Consider the following 15,676-nt stretch of genomic DNA (forward strand, 5'->3'; position numbering starts at 1 on the left):
ATATATAATGTAAATTTTACATATACATTTACATGTCCTTCTCAAAAAAATTGCATATTGTGAATAAAGTTCATTATTTTCCATAATGTAATGATAAAAATTAAACTTTGATTTTGGCATACAGCTCATGAAAACCTAAAATTCAAGTCCTAATCTAAAAAAATTAGCATATTTCATCCGACCAATAAAATAAGTGTTTTTAATACAAAAAAAAGTCAACCTTCAAATAATTATGTTCAGTTATGCACTCAATACTTGGTCGGGAATCCTTTTGCAGAAATAACTGGCACTGCTGAGGTGTTATGGAGACCCAGGATGCTTCGATAGCGGCCTTAAGCTCATCCAGAGTGTTGGGTCTTGCGTCTCTCAACTTTCTCTTCACAATATCCCACAGATTCTCTGTGGGGTTCAGGTCAGGAGAGTTGGCAGGCCAATTGAGCACAGTAATACCATGGTCAGTAAACCATTTACCAGTGGTTTTGGCACTGTGAGCAGGTGCCATGTCGTGCAGAAAAATGAAATATTCATCTCCATAAAGCTTTTCAGCAGATGGAAGCATGAAGTGCTCCAAAATCTCCTGATAGCTAGCTGCATTGACCCTGTCGTTGATAAAACACAGTGGACCAACACCAGCAGCTGACATGGCACCCCAGACTATCACTGACTGTGGGTACTTGACACTGGACTTCAGGCATTTTGGCATTTCCTTCTCCCCAGTCGTCCTCCAGACTCTGGCACCTTGATTTCCGAATGACATGCAAAATTTGCTTTCATCCGAAAAAAGTACTTTGGACCACTGAGCAACAGTCCAGTGCTGCTTCTCTGTAGCCCAGGTCAGGCGCTTCTGCCGCTGTTTCTGGTTCAAAAGTGGCTTGACCTGGAGAATGCGGCACCTGTAGCCCATTTACTGCACACGCCTGTGGCTCTGTGTCTCTGGATGTTTCTACTCCAGACTCAGTCCACTGCTTCCGCAGGTCCCCCAAGGTCTGGAATCGGTCCTTCTCCACAATCTTCCTCAGGGTCCGGTCACCTCTTCTCGTTGTGCAGCATTTTTTGCCACACTTTTTCCTCCCCACTGAGGTGCCTTGATACAGCACTCTGGGAACAGCCTATTTGTTCAGAAATTTCTTTCTGTGTCTTACCCTCTTGCTTGAGGGTGTCAATGACGGCCTTCTGGACAGCAGTCAGGTCGGCAGTCTTACCCATGATTACGGTTTTGAGTAATGAAACAGGCTGGGAGTTTTTAAAAGCCTCAGGAATCTTTTGCAGGTTTTTAGAGTTAATTAGTTGATTCAGATGATTAGGTTAATAGCTGGTTTAGAGACCCTTTTCATGATATGCTAATTTTTTTAGATAGGAATTTTGGGTTTTCATGAGCTGTATGCCAAAATCATCAGTATTAAAACAATAAAAGACCTGAAATATTTCAGTTGGTGTGCAATGAATCTAAAATATATGAAAGTTTAATTTTTATCATTACATTATGGAAAATAATGAACTTTATCACAATATGCTAATTTTTTGAGAAGGACCTGTATATACAACACACAGTCTATGTCTGTATTAAAGAGAAAATGATTGATAAACACTTATTTGGAATGGAATTAAATAACAAGTACTTTGGGTGTCTTGTTCATTATATTTATTTTCATATAAAAGAAACAGAACTTAAATTACATCCAGTTGATTAGCAACACTGTGTACGAGCGTGAATCCCGCGATATCCATCATTGATCTCGCAGGTGTCAGATCCACTGCGAGAAGAGAGAACTCTCTCGCGCTACTTTAATGGCATACGTCATAGTCATGTGAGGTCGGCGCTGCATCAAGTCGGACAAAATTTCTAACCGGCATGCACTCCTTCAAGTCAGCCACCGATCGGTATGCGCAGAGCTGCATGAAGTCGAACAAGCCTTGTGTCTTGTCATGTGATTCCCTGATTGTCGTATGATCCTGCCATATGTCTTGTCATTTGTTAATCGTATGTTCATTGTTCACAGGTGTCCCTTGTCTAGTAATTAGTCTGTGTATTTAAGCCCTCATGTTTGCCCTGTGTAGTATTGAATGTTTGTCCAGGTTCTTGTTCTGAGTTCAATGCATTTGTTTTAGGTTTGATTATGTTTTGAATTAAAGTTGCATTTGGCTTCTCAACCAGCTTACCTCCAGTGATTCATTACAACATGTTTGTAAGTTATTTGATCTCATGATTTTTTCTCTAAATTTGTTGGGGGGTTTGTCAGCCACTGTTTTTCTTTTTGGTTATGAGATGCGGGGGGGAGATATTTTGGTTTTGCATTTTATTTTTTCTTGTGTTGTATTTTTATTTTCTTGTGTATTTTTGATTTGTATTTATTTTTTTATTGTTGTAACTAATACATGTATACTCCTGGGGTTCCTTTTAGTATAATAGCATTGGATAGTGTGATTAAGATTATCACAGTAGTGTGCTGGTTGTAGTGTATCATGTTTAAGGTGATTGATTAATTTATCGTGTGACTATTTGTTTGTGTAAAGTACTGTTTATTGGGTTTTAACATTTATTGGGTTTACAACTTGCCTATGTCTATTTTTGCCCTGCTTGGAGGAAAAATGTTATTATTTAAAAATGTATATTGATTTGTAACAACAAGAAATGTGACTTATTTTTTTACGCCAGAGCCCACCTTTGTCATTTAGTTAGGATATAGTCATTTGATAGTCATTTGATATATCATTTGATGATATTTCATATGCCAGGCCTTTACAGGGTGTAATAAAAACCATACCTTGTCGAGTTTTGACTCCAGTTCTCCATAGTCTCCCTCCACTTCCTCTATTGTGGCCCTGCAAAACATCATACCAAAAATTACTTGATAGTCAAAGTAAACATCTAACAATTTGCATGCAAATTTTAATAATTTGAAGGAAAAATGTCCAATTGTTTGCCTTCCCCTTTTCCATCCATTTGAGCAGTTATTTTCAGTCCCAGTCCTGGGGACCCCCCGCTCTCTCTTATCTGAGACACTCTAATGATCCAAATCTGGGGCCGTATTCACAAAACATTTGATCTTACCACTTCTCCTAAATAGCAGTAAAAGTTCTTAAGTAAGAGTTTCCTCTTAAAACCTATTCACAAAGCTACTGAGATCAACTTTTACTAAGGAATAGAGAAAAGTCTTAAGCTAAGAGAAAGGATGGGGTTTGCCTCATTGCTATGGATGATGTCAACATGCTTACTAACAATGCACACAGGGATTGGCTGATGGGGGAGGGGTCTCTGTCAGTGATTTAATCATAGAATTATTGTAGAATGAGGTAGCATGTTGCCATATTCAAATAAAGATTTTAAAATAAAAATGTTGCTATATTTAAATAAAGACTTTATAACGTACTCTAAGTGTCACTAATTAAACAAGTATATGTTCCGCTAATTGTCAGCCTCTTACATGTCTGCATCTCGAGAGAGTGCAGAATTCAAGCGACAAATTATCTTTTGGGAGGAGCACGTTCAAATGGTCTATTTAATCTTAACTGGTACAACAGGACTACCCACACTATCAAGAGAGAAACTCATACCGTAATCTAGAGCACAAATGGAGACAAACTCACTTTGAGGTCTTTAGAATTGCACGGAAAGACAATTTACCGTTATAAAACGGCTCTAAAAGCAGCCAGGCCCGAGCATCTCCGCAAACTAATAGAAAATAACCAAACAATCCAAGGTTTTTATTTAGTACAGTGGCTAGATTAACAAATAAACAGACATCACCTGAACAGAATATTCCATTACAGTTTAGTCCTACTGACTTGACCAATGAATTTCTTCACTGAGAAAATCGAAAGCATTAGAAATAGAATTGTAAATGTAAATGTACAACCATGGACAGCGTTTTATAAGTCAGCCTCAATTTTCACCCCTCAAGAACAATTGCAGTGCTTTACAACTATAGGACAGGAAGATCTAAATAAACATATCATTGCATCTAAACCAACATGTATATTAGATCCAATACTCAACTAAACTACTGAAATAATTGTTATCTGTAGCAGAGAACCTCTTCTTAATATTATTAACTTGTCTGTATCTCTAGGTCATGTTCCAAGACCTGGGTGTTATTTTAGACAGCAACTTGTCTTTCGAAAATCATATTTCATATGTTACAAAAACAGCCTTCTTCCACCTCAGAAACAAAGCTAAGCTATGGAACATGCTATCTGTTTCTGAAGCAGAAAAGTTAGTTCATGCATTCATGACCTCTAGACTAGATTACTGTAAAACATTACTAGCTGGTTGTAACGATAAACAAGCTACAATAAGTTCAAAACTCGAACTCGGGATACTCGAGCGGCCCACAAGGCTATCAGAGCAGATGATGGGACATTATTTTCAACTTGACCGCAATGTTTTATAATTCTCCATCATTCAATGCATTTGCCTGTATATAAATTAACCCTCATGTTATGTCATTGCAGATTCAAATCTATGAATCAAACTATTTATTGTATTTATGAAGAAAAGGCTCAGCACCCAAGGCTCTATAGTCTATTGCCTCAATGGTGTACAGTGTCTTTGGGCAGATTGCTGAGGCAGATTGGCAGCAACAGCATTTTAGGATTGTTTGTGATTTGGTCTTAGTGACTTACAAGTCCTCTTTACTACCCCTAACTTTTCACTGATTTAGGAGCTGGTTTAGTGCTAAAATGTTTTGTGAAATACTCTTAGTTGAAAAATGTAGGAGTCCAGGTTACCAGGGCATCATACAGATTTTATCAAAGAATTTGCTGATTTTTTATCCTAATTGTTGGTGATTTTAATATCCATGTAGATAATGAAAAAGACGCATTGGGATTAGCATTTACAGACATTCTAAACTCTATTGGACACCTGTCAACACGTGTCGGGACCTACTCATTGTCGTAATCATACTTTAGATCTAATATTGTCACATGGAATCAATGTTGATGCAGTTGAAATTCTGCAGCAGAGCGATGACATCTCAGATCATTATCTACTGTGGTCTTGTGTATACTTAATTTAGCCAAGGTTGCAAACCCGACTCTGTGTTATAAATATGGTAGAACTATTACTTCTGCCACTAAAGATTGCTTTATAAATAATCTTCCTGATCAGTTTCATCTCGTCAGCATCCCAGATAGCTTAGAAGAACTCGATGTTGCAACAGAAATTATTGACTTTCTCTTTTCCAGCACTTTAAACACAGTTGCTCCATTGTGCTTAAAGAAGATTAAAGGAAATAGTCCAACACCGTGGTACAACGAACACACTCGGGCCCTAAAGAGAGCAGCCAGAAGAATGGAGCGTAGCTCGAATTGTTTTTTCCAGATTTCGTGGAGAGAGAGCACGATTACGTACAGAAAGGCCTAAAAAAAGCTAGATCTGCCAATTTTTCAACACTTTTAGAAGAAAACAAACACAACCCTAGGTATTTATTCGAAACAGTGGCTAAATTAACGAAAAATAAAGCTCCACCACCGGACGTTTCCAAACAGCACAGCAGTAATGACTTTATGAACTTCTTTACTTACAAGATTGATGAGAGAGAAAATTATAACTATGTAACCGTCTACTACAGTACATTGTACATCAGGCAGTGCATTGTAGTCTCCCTGAGGAAAAATTTAATTCATTTATTGCTATAGGAGAGGAAGAATTTTCCAAACTTGTTTAATCATCTAAATCGACAACATGTATGTTAGACCCTATACAGACTAAGCTATTGAAAGAAATGCTTAAAGAGGTCATTGATCCTCTTCTTAATATCATTAATTCATCTTTGTCACTAGGATATGTACCGAAAACTTTAAACCTGGCTATTATTAAACCTCTTATTAAAAAAACACAACTTGATCATAGAGAATAAGTCAATTACAAGCCGATCTCGAATCTACCTTAAGGCAGTATCCTCACAACTATGTTCCTTTTTAGAAAGAAATGTTATCTGCGAGAATTTGCAGTCAGGATTGAGACCATATCAAAGTACTGAGACAGCTCTCATTAGAGTTACAAATGATTTGCTCTTATAATCTGATCATGGTTGTATCTCTCTATTAGTGTTACTGGATCTTAGTGCTGCATTTGATACCACCGACCACAACATTCTTTTGAATAGACTCGAAAATTATGTTGGCATTAGTGGAATTGCACTAGCATGGTTCAAATCATACTTATCTGACTGTTATCAGTTTGTAGCAGTAAATGAAGAGATGTCATATCGATCAAATGTTCAGTATGGAGTACCACAAGGCTCAGTACTAGGACCGTTGCTGTACATGCTAACCTTGGGAGATATCATTAGGAAGCATGGTATTAGTTTTCACTGTTATGCTGATGATACTCAGCTCTATATTTCTTTGTGTCCTGACGAAACGCACCAATTCACAAAATTAACGGAATGCATAGCTGATATAAAAATTTTAATGACTAGTAATTTCCTACTACTTAATTCTGAAAAACAGAGTTTCTAATTATTGGGCAAAAAACCTCTGCATGTATTTACCCAGAATACTGTCTAACAGTTGATGGCTTCTCTGTCAAGTCTTCGTCGTCGGTTTAGGAACCTGGGTGTGCTCTTTGATACCAATCTTTCATTTGAAAGCCACGTTTCTAGCATCTGTAAAACCGCATTTTTCCATCTTAAAAATATATTGAAATTACGACATATGCTTTCAATGAAAAATGAGTTAGTCCATGCGTTCATGACCTCAAGGCTAGATTATTGTAATGCTCTACTGGGTGGTTGCCCTGCATGCTTAATAAACAAAGTACAGTTGGTCCAAAACGCAGGTTCTCACTAGAACCAGAAATTATCACCGTATTAGCCTCATTCTGTCAACACTGCATTGGCTCCCTATTAAACATTGTATACATTTTTAAATATTGCTGACTACTTACAAAGCACTAAATGGTTTAGCTCCCCAGTACTTGAGTGAGCTCTTAAAGGGATACTCCACTTTTTTTGGAAATAGGCTCATTTTTACAACTCCCCCAGAGTTAAACTATACTCTCATTCCTGCGTAATAATCAAGAAAGATCGGCTGAATGGATTCAAAAACGGTAAAAATCAACAGTTTAACTCTGGGGGAGTTGTAAAATGAGCCGATTTCCAAAAAAAGTGGAGTGTCCCTTTAACGCATTATAGTCCTTCCCGTCTATTGCGATCTCAAAGTTCTGGCCAGTTGATAATACCTAGAATATCAAAATAGACTGCAGGCGGTAGATCCTTAGCACCTAAACTTTGGAACAGTCTTCCTAACATTGTCCGGGAAGCAGACAAACTCTGTCAGTTTAAATCTAAACTAAAAACGCATCTCTTTTATCTGGCATTCATATAGAACATTTCTATTATTCAAATCAATTAATTGATTATTAGGCTGCATAGATTAGGTCAGCCAGAACCGGGGACACTTCCTATAACACATGATGTACTTGTTACATCATAAGAAGAATGGCATCTACGCTAATGTTAGTCTTTCTTTTTATTCTGAGTTTTACTGAAGTTCCGGATCCGGGCCGTATCCCATCCACAACGCATCCCTGAAGTGCCAGCCTCATCAGCCCTGTGAAGGCCTCATCGACACGACAGCCATCGGCACTGATCCTCAACAAACTCGTCTCCATACTGACATGATGACTCCGACTTCCAACCAGATGGAACTGGATAAATATTCTGAATGTTCTGATCCAATCTGACTTCTGACTTGTAATTATGCCTGAGTCATAATCATACACTGTTCGTTCGTTGGCCAGAAGAATCTGTATTGTAAGAAGCGCTATATAAATAAAGGTGACTTGACTAAAATTAGGACTGAAATGCCCATTTTTTAAAAAGAGTTTCTGCTAAATCTGCAAGTTAGGAGCTCCTTTTAACCTTAAAATGTTTTGTGATTACGGCCCCAGGTGTGTTAAACAAGGGAGACATACAAAATGTGTAGAGCAGTGGGTCCCCAAGACCAGGATTGAAAACCACTCCATTTGAGCCTTTTACTGTTGTGCTTCCCAACCCTGGTCCTGGAGTACTCCCAGCACTGCACTAGATTTCTTTAAGATGTCCTTCCAGTGGTCCATGATTTGAATACTGATGAGGGGATATTGATCACTTCTCAAATGTATTAGGCGAGGTGTACAGTAGTCAGGTCTGATTTGACAGGCCTGTGAATCAGAAATGGAGTCTTGATCTAGGTCTTGATACGACTGTTACATTGTTTCCAGGATTTTGAGCTTTGCATGTTATTTGCATGTTAATGTTCAGTGTGTGCTTTTATTACTTACATGTTATGCAACACTAAAATTAATAGTTTGCAATTATTATGATTCTTATTTATAAATAATTGTTTAAATTCACAGAATACATTTCAGAGGTAGATTTTTTAGTATAGGTGTCTTTGTTAGACTATTCTATTGCTGATGTAACATCAGAAGAAGTCTATGAGATTGACATATAATAAATATGTTCAATATGTAAAATATGGACTACTTTCTGGCTGTTGCTACATCAGAAGGAGTCTATGAGTATGTATAGAAAAAAGTTCAAGGACTCTTTGGCCAGAAATATGTGCATCGGGTCAAATTTGGACTAATATATGGTTGATGTCACATTCGAAGAAGTCTATGAGAATGCATAGTAAGCATCTAGTGACAGTTAACCAAGACCACATCTTAGAATATTTCAGTAAAAAATACAATATCTAACATGATTAACAGTTTATTCAACATTATTAGTGATTTGAAAATATGTTTTGATAGTAATGAACTGAATGTCTCCATTTCCACACTGCAAGTTACTGCACATATGAAGAACACTTGGGATAACTTGGGCAATTTGTACATTCGTAAGTTTGCACTTTATTTTACAGTACGTGTACTTAAAGTGTACTTACCTAAGACAGCACTGGTTAATATAAGATAACTACATGTGTTAAGGGTACAGGGTTAGTACCTATAGTTATTGTAATAACTGTAATAAGTAGATAATGTGCATGGGCAGCAGGACTGTAAAATTAAGTGGTACATTAAATTTGAATTGAATGAACATTTACTGCATTTTCAAACAGTATTTATCTGTAGGGAAGAGAACTGGGCCTTGTAGCTACTGATCTTGTTGCTGGTAAAAGATCCACGTGTTGGGAATGCACAGAAATAACATCACACAGCCACAATATTCAGATTCAGAAACGTGTTATTAGTGTCACGACTATTTTTAGAATTGTAAACCGATGTGTAGACTATAGCATTCCTTATCAAATACGCAAGGTTATACACGCCTGAATGTCATTTATATACAATTAGCAAAATGTAACACAATTACATAAAGCACAGAGAGAGCAACCACAATTAGGCTAGTTTTTTGTTTACCTAAATAAACAGAAAAACATTTCCCCCCATTTGTTTGTCTTTTCTAGCGCATCTCTTCATTGATATCATTAATGCGGCAGGTGAGGTGAGACTACAGCTGTCTCGAAAGCTGGTGAGCTGACTACCTAGTCAGCATGGGCATATATGCTCATAATCATATGATGACCAGCAGAACTGTTCTAGGTAGGCAGCTCACTAGCTTTTGAGACGCAGCCCGTTGCATCCATAAGGAGAGAGTGCTACAGAGCTTTTGTGCATCATTTACGTGTGCATGGATTGATATCAGCATCAGACTCACCGGAAACGTGGCGAATCTTTCAGGCATTCCTCAAAATCCACCGAAACTTTCATTTTGATGAAATAATGATAGGCTGTTAATCGCACTGATGTCTGGAGGTGATCCCAAGAGACCACGGATAATACAAAAAATACAATAATTTGCAATACTTTTGCGTTTAACGCACGAAATGCAACTCATTTATAGTGCACACTGTGGCATTTATTGCTGATATGGTCATCATGGTATTTATTTGTGTATGTATCCTATGATAAAGCATCCGACATGCGGTGCGCCCCATCCGACTAGCGGAGATACCAGTCTTACTACAGTGAAGGCTCTCTCCCGAATACAATCTCATAGGCTACATGTTAATTAAGCAACGTGACGTTAGCCTATGGCAAGCCGTTTTAGCATTAAATGCCCCTAACTCTACTTGTCGTAATTTAGTTTGACTAGTCACAATTCAATTGCAGATATCTATTCTGCATTTTAAATCGTCGTAATTGGATTCAAGATAGGCTACCTACAAAGAGATTATTGCCAAGTCAAGTCTCCATTATTTATATAGTGCTTTTTACAATAGGCTACAGATTGTTTCAAAGCAGCTTTACAGTGATTAGAGGAAAATAATGCAATAAAGATTGTTTCGGCTGTATAGCAGATCTAGAAGAAAATCGTGTCACTGCCCAGCATAAGTAAGTTCAGTGTTGATTCATTTTTGGTTGTAAAAACAATAGGTTATCGTAACCCCGGTTCTCTGAAACATTGAGTGGAGAGATCCACCTATGGGAAGGGAATCCGTACCTGACCTCTGCAGAAGCATCCAATTGCACCAAGTCTGGTTAGACAGACAGAAGCACGCAGCCAATGCCCAGTAATACCTCGCCCCCTTAACTAGGGGCATATAACGCCTGCAAGCGCTGCTATTCTCCAGTAAGTATATTCGCTTCTCGTGCGGCAAGCGGGGCAAAGCTTGTGGATCTCCCCACTCAATGTTTCAGAGAACCGGGGTTACGATAGTAACCTATTGTTCTCTTTCATCATCTCGTGTTCGAGATCCCCCTATGGGAGAGACATGGACAGCTCCCCAATTGCCCAATACACTCACAGTGAGGTTCTGAAAGCCAGAGAAGGACGGTCGCCCCAGGGAGGCGGTGACTGACACGTCCATAAACATGAACCTCTAATGCAGAGGCACACGCGCAACTGCTGTGCACATGCTGGACATGAAACATGTATGTGGCACACACATGATAATAACCCCAGCAACACAGATGTACATAAATACACCCAGAAGGCATGCTTGGTGACAGGAATGTGCATGGCCTGCTGGCCCATTAACCCCTATTCGTTACTTCCAAGGGGGTTGTAGGGAAGGGCTAAGAAGACCCCACCCCTAAAACCGAATGTGCTACAGAGATACTGGTGACATCCAGCCGGTAGTAACGCACAAAGGTATGAGGAGAAGCCCAACTGGCAGCGGAGCAGATGTCCTGCAGTGAGACTCCCCTAAACAAAGCCCAAGAGGCGGCTAAGCCCCTCGTGGAATGAACTCTGATGTCCCCTGGGGGCTGCACTCCCTTTGATTCATATGCCAAGGCTATAGCATTCACAAGCCAATGTGAAAGGCGTTGCTTAGATATGGGATCCCCTCTATGAGGGGGCGCCCATGAAATAAAGAGCTGGTCGCTCTTCCGGAAAGCACTGGTCCTGGTCATATATGTCTGTAAAGCTCGGACGGGACACAGAGCATTCAGCCTCTGATCCTCCGGGGAGGAAAAAGGAGGAGGGTGAAAAGCGTATTGTAAGGCAGTCTAACTCGATCCAATGGTGGTAATCGAATTAGCGGTGAAGGTCTTTGCGTATTACTGTCTTTTCTCGCGGCAAAGTATTTTTGGTTAAATGCAATACATTTTCTCATATGTATTTTCTCGTTATTTCATCTGACTCCATAAATGAAAAGGCTTTAATGATATCTGTGCATCATTAAATGTGAGCGAATGTTTTACTATTCTTTTAAACTCTTGAATGAAAATAATGTCAAAGTCAATTAGAATGATCAAATGTCACAATTTAATATGTCAGGTAAATGTATCATTATAATTTCATAATCAATTCAAGGATAATCAATGCAAAACATCAAATGCTCTAGAACAAAGAAGAAAAAGTTTACCCGACAAGAAATACGTAAGGCAGAGAGTCTCGCAACTCTCAGCCTCACGGGCCGATCTCAGATATAGAAAAGGCCCCGAGCTCTCGCTGCGTTTCATTATATACCCAGACCTCATTTCAAATCTAAACATCATCCACAGTGGTAAGTCACCATTTGCTTGCAGTGGAAAATTAGCATTCAGTCAGTAAATGGTCAGAAGGTGTTAACTCAAAGACACACCCTCCATTGTGGAAGATGTTTCTAAACTTCCTAAGAACTTTATTATCTTTTGGGTTTACTTCTTTGGGAATGAGACATTTGTACCAGTCGCACCGAGACATTTCAAATAATATCAAACATGTATAAACCTTGATGATAATCATTCACATTAAACCATTTAGGTTCTTGTGTGAGTTTGGGAGATCTCTGCCAGGATGAAGAATGGGGGAGAGAAATGTAGATTAGGATGAGGGGGGTGTGACCCTTGTCTCAATAGTGCATGAGGGGGAGTTCAAATGTTAATTTCCTTTGTTTTCTCAGAGAGTGGCCCTCTCTTGAAGTCCTTCAAGTTTTTCCAGTCTTACAGTATTTTGGACAGGGGTTTTTGGGCAAGAAGAGAGTTCGTAGGGCTCGATGCCCCCATCAACCGAACATCAGGCAGGCCGCTTGCGTTTCGAGTCGGTGGGGGTAGTGTTAGATGTTCTTCCAGCCACAGCCGTGGCGGGAGTCGATTTTCCCCAGTGCTTAGCAGGCGGTGGGTTATTCTGCCGCGGGGCGGGTTTGTTGCGGGACCTTTCCTTGCCCTGATGGAAATGTCGTCCCATGGCAGGTGGGTTAGGCAAACGCGCAGGGGGCGCCTGGCGTGGTGCTGCCTTCCTAGGAAGGCATAACTTGAAGGCCTCGTCCTCCTTTTTGTCGTCACACCGTTATTGCATCAATGCGACGGCGGGGTCGAAGAGAGCCCGGCTGGGCTCCACCGACACACCTGCAATGCTCCTCTTCTCGCTGTCAGGAAGGCCCGACAGGTTAAGCAAGAGCGCGCGCTCTCACACCACAGAGAGCGCCATAGAGCGCTCGCAGGCTTGGACGGCCTGCCGAGCGTTACAGAGGATGAGGTTGTTCACCGTAAGGATCTCCTTCCATAAGGGCAGAGAAGGTGTTCCTTTTTCCAACTGTTGCCCTAACTCGTCCAAAATCTCCACCTGGTAAGCGGAGAGGAGGGAGGAGACGTTCAAGGCCCTGACAGCCAAGGCCGATGACTTGTATGCGGCCTGGTGAACTGAGGCAGAAAAACGTTCCATCTTGTTGGGCAAGACCGGTTTAGGGGGTTGCGAGCAGCCCGCCCTGTGCGGGGTTAAGGTGCCTGGCGATGGAAGGCTTGATAGCGGGGGGGGTCGCCCATGCCAAGAGCCGCCATATCCTTCACCTCAAGGCCCGTGAGACCGTGTTTAAAGTTGAGCCGGTCGCTCCAGTTGTGCCTCATGTGCTTAGCGCACGCTGGAAGGACGGGGCAGAGTTACTTCCTCGGACCGGGAGGGGGTCCCAGAACTTTCCCGTCATATATGTCCCTCTCCTGGTCAGTGGCGCTCTGTGGAGCCGGCCACTCAATGTTGAGGCGAGCGGCCGATCGCTCACACACCTCCAGGAGGATGGACTGAGGCAAGGCCGTGTGGGCGACGGCCTGTGGAACGCCAGAGGGCGGGATGGCCTCCTCGTCCTCTGAGACCCCAAGAAGGGCCGCGTCATCCTCGTCGCCGGAACCGGCCGGTTCGTCGACGAGCGTGAGGTTGCCCGCGAAGATGACCTCTTCGGGGAATGCAGGATTGGGCTGGTCAACTGAAATAAGTGAGGTAGCGCCCTGGAAGTCCCCCGGTAGCGCGTCGTCATCACCGTGTCCCCCATCCGAGTCAGAAAGGCAGAGCTCCGCACACTGGGTAGCGGCATCTTTAAGACAGCGCCGTAAAAGCTTCTTGGGCAGCTTAAGGCAATGACTGCAATTCTCCGGGTTCTCCAAGGCTTCTTGACCATGTTTGAGAGCCAAGCAGGCGACGAAGAATGAGTGCAGGTCCTTAGCGGCGATGAGAGCACCACACTCGGTCGGGTAGGCCCGTGATAGGCTGTTCAGCCTGACAAGCGGCAGGTTTAGACAGCGTCATAACGGCGAAGAACTCGGAAAAATCTGTGGCAGGCAGCCGTGGAAGGAGGAGTTGGTGAGAACGGTGAGAGCTCCAGATGCAGAACACACAACAGTCACGTTTGGCGGAGGCTGATCAGGCGATATGTCCTGAAGACATGCAAGTGAGCAGTGTAATTCCAGCCGAACTGTGTTCGCGAGAAGCGAATGTCAACTGGAGAATAGTAGCGCTTGCAGGCGTTATATGCCCCTAGGTAAAGGGGCGGGGCCTTACCGGGCATTGGCTGCGCGCTTCTGACTAATTATAGCTTGTTATATTCTGACTAATCTGTTTTTCTGTACAATGATTTATTAGTATGGTGTTTACTATCTCTTCTGCTGGCAAACCATTACAATAATTGGAGAAGGCGTCCGGATAATCCATATTCCTATGTTGTGAATCTGATTTTAGCGCTGATATTTGACACCACTACTACAGAACTGTCACTTTCTGCCACCAGTTCGGCTGCTGCACAAAATACATCATCGCTGTTTACCAACACAAAATAGGTCTGCAGTCATAATATGCATTCAAGATATCGCCAATGCTGTTTTGACTAGTCTTTTTTTTTGTGGACTTCCATTGGAAAATATTTTCTCATATCTAATTTTGTACTAGGCATAATTCTAACTAGAGATATCTCAAACTACATTTTTTTTAATAATAAAAGAGATTTTAGAGATAGCCCTATTAGAGATATCTCTAATTGAATTACCCCTAGTAACAATTATAATTCAAGATATCTCCAACTGGTGTTTGACAAGTCGAGAGATCTAGTAAAAAAAAAAACACCGAGTTATTGATGCGTAAACTTAAACTGTTACTTCCATCCCCGGTCCCCCTTAAGAGGAAATGTCACACATCTTAAGGGGGTCTTGCAGTATTGATTTGGAGAAGGAGGGGGCCTTGGAGTAAAAAAAAGTTGAGAACCATTGATTTACGGGGTTTCTTTTACCATCACAAAACGAAACAGAAACGATTTGTTTGACTTTAGAACGACATTAGTTTGGAATGATTTAGATGACATGCAGTCATGCAGACAAAGCATGCAGTTACAGAAAAAAGTTTATTGTAACAAAGTAAACATTTTGCAATTACGTAAAAAAGTATAGTAATGATAGTAGAAGGTGAATAAATTGTATACTGTATGAACTGCAAGTGTAGTATTGTACTGAATATTGAATGTCTGTATATTCAGCACTTGCATACTGTGAAAAAACAGTGGCCCAACTGCAAAAGCCAAATGGTTTGAAAAACTCTAAATGAGACTCATGTTACAGTAAAGTACACTCAGAAGAGTTTTTTTATTAAAAGAGAGATAGTATTCTGCTTCAGCATCATCTCTTCATGTTGGGTTCAGACTGATGACCTTCACATCTGAGACAGTGTTATCATTGCAGGCAAAGGGAAAAACCCTAAAGCCAGATCCAGCCGTGACAACATTCTGCACATCTTGCTCTTCCTCATCCTCCCACTCATTCTCTCCCTCCTCTCCCTCTTATACTTTTTCCATCCATTGTTCCATCCATTCAGGGCAACTTTTTGAGTACATTTTGGGACTGTGAACTGACTTGTATTATGTACAGTTGGTTTGGTCACATCATTAGAAATAAATGTGAACAATTTTGTTCTTCGTGTGTAAACGATGACAACTGTGTTGTACGTTGTGTTTAACACACGCAACTTTCGCCTGCGTGTGTTTAGTATTTTGAAACATA

General features: G+C 40.8%; 1 protein-coding gene across 1 annotated transcript in view; it reads right to left on the reverse strand.

Moving 5' to 3' along the window:
- acap2a (ArfGAP with coiled-coil, ankyrin repeat and PH domains 2a) overlaps positions 1-9,962 on the reverse strand; it is a 69,373-nt gene extending 59,411 nt beyond the window's left edge. The window contains exons 1-2 of the mRNA XM_077248842.1: positions 9,651-9,962; positions 2,766-2,823 (exon numbers count right to left, since the gene is read on the reverse strand). Coding sequence (XP_077104957.1) covers positions 2,766-2,823; positions 9,651-9,703 — 111 coding nt within the window. The 5' untranslated portion in view covers positions 9,704-9,962. The remainder of the gene's footprint in view (positions 1-2,765; positions 2,824-9,650) is intronic.
- Between the last annotated feature and the right edge of the window lie 5,714 nt (positions 9,963-15,676).

This window comes from Siphateles boraxobius, unplaced genomic scaffold, assembly GCF_051911475.1.
Source record: "Siphateles boraxobius isolate OS27281-9 unplaced genomic scaffold, OSU_SipBor_1 1, whole genome shotgun sequence".
Taxonomy (NCBI): domain Eukaryota; kingdom Metazoa; phylum Chordata; class Actinopteri; order Cypriniformes; family Leuciscidae; genus Siphateles; species Siphateles boraxobius.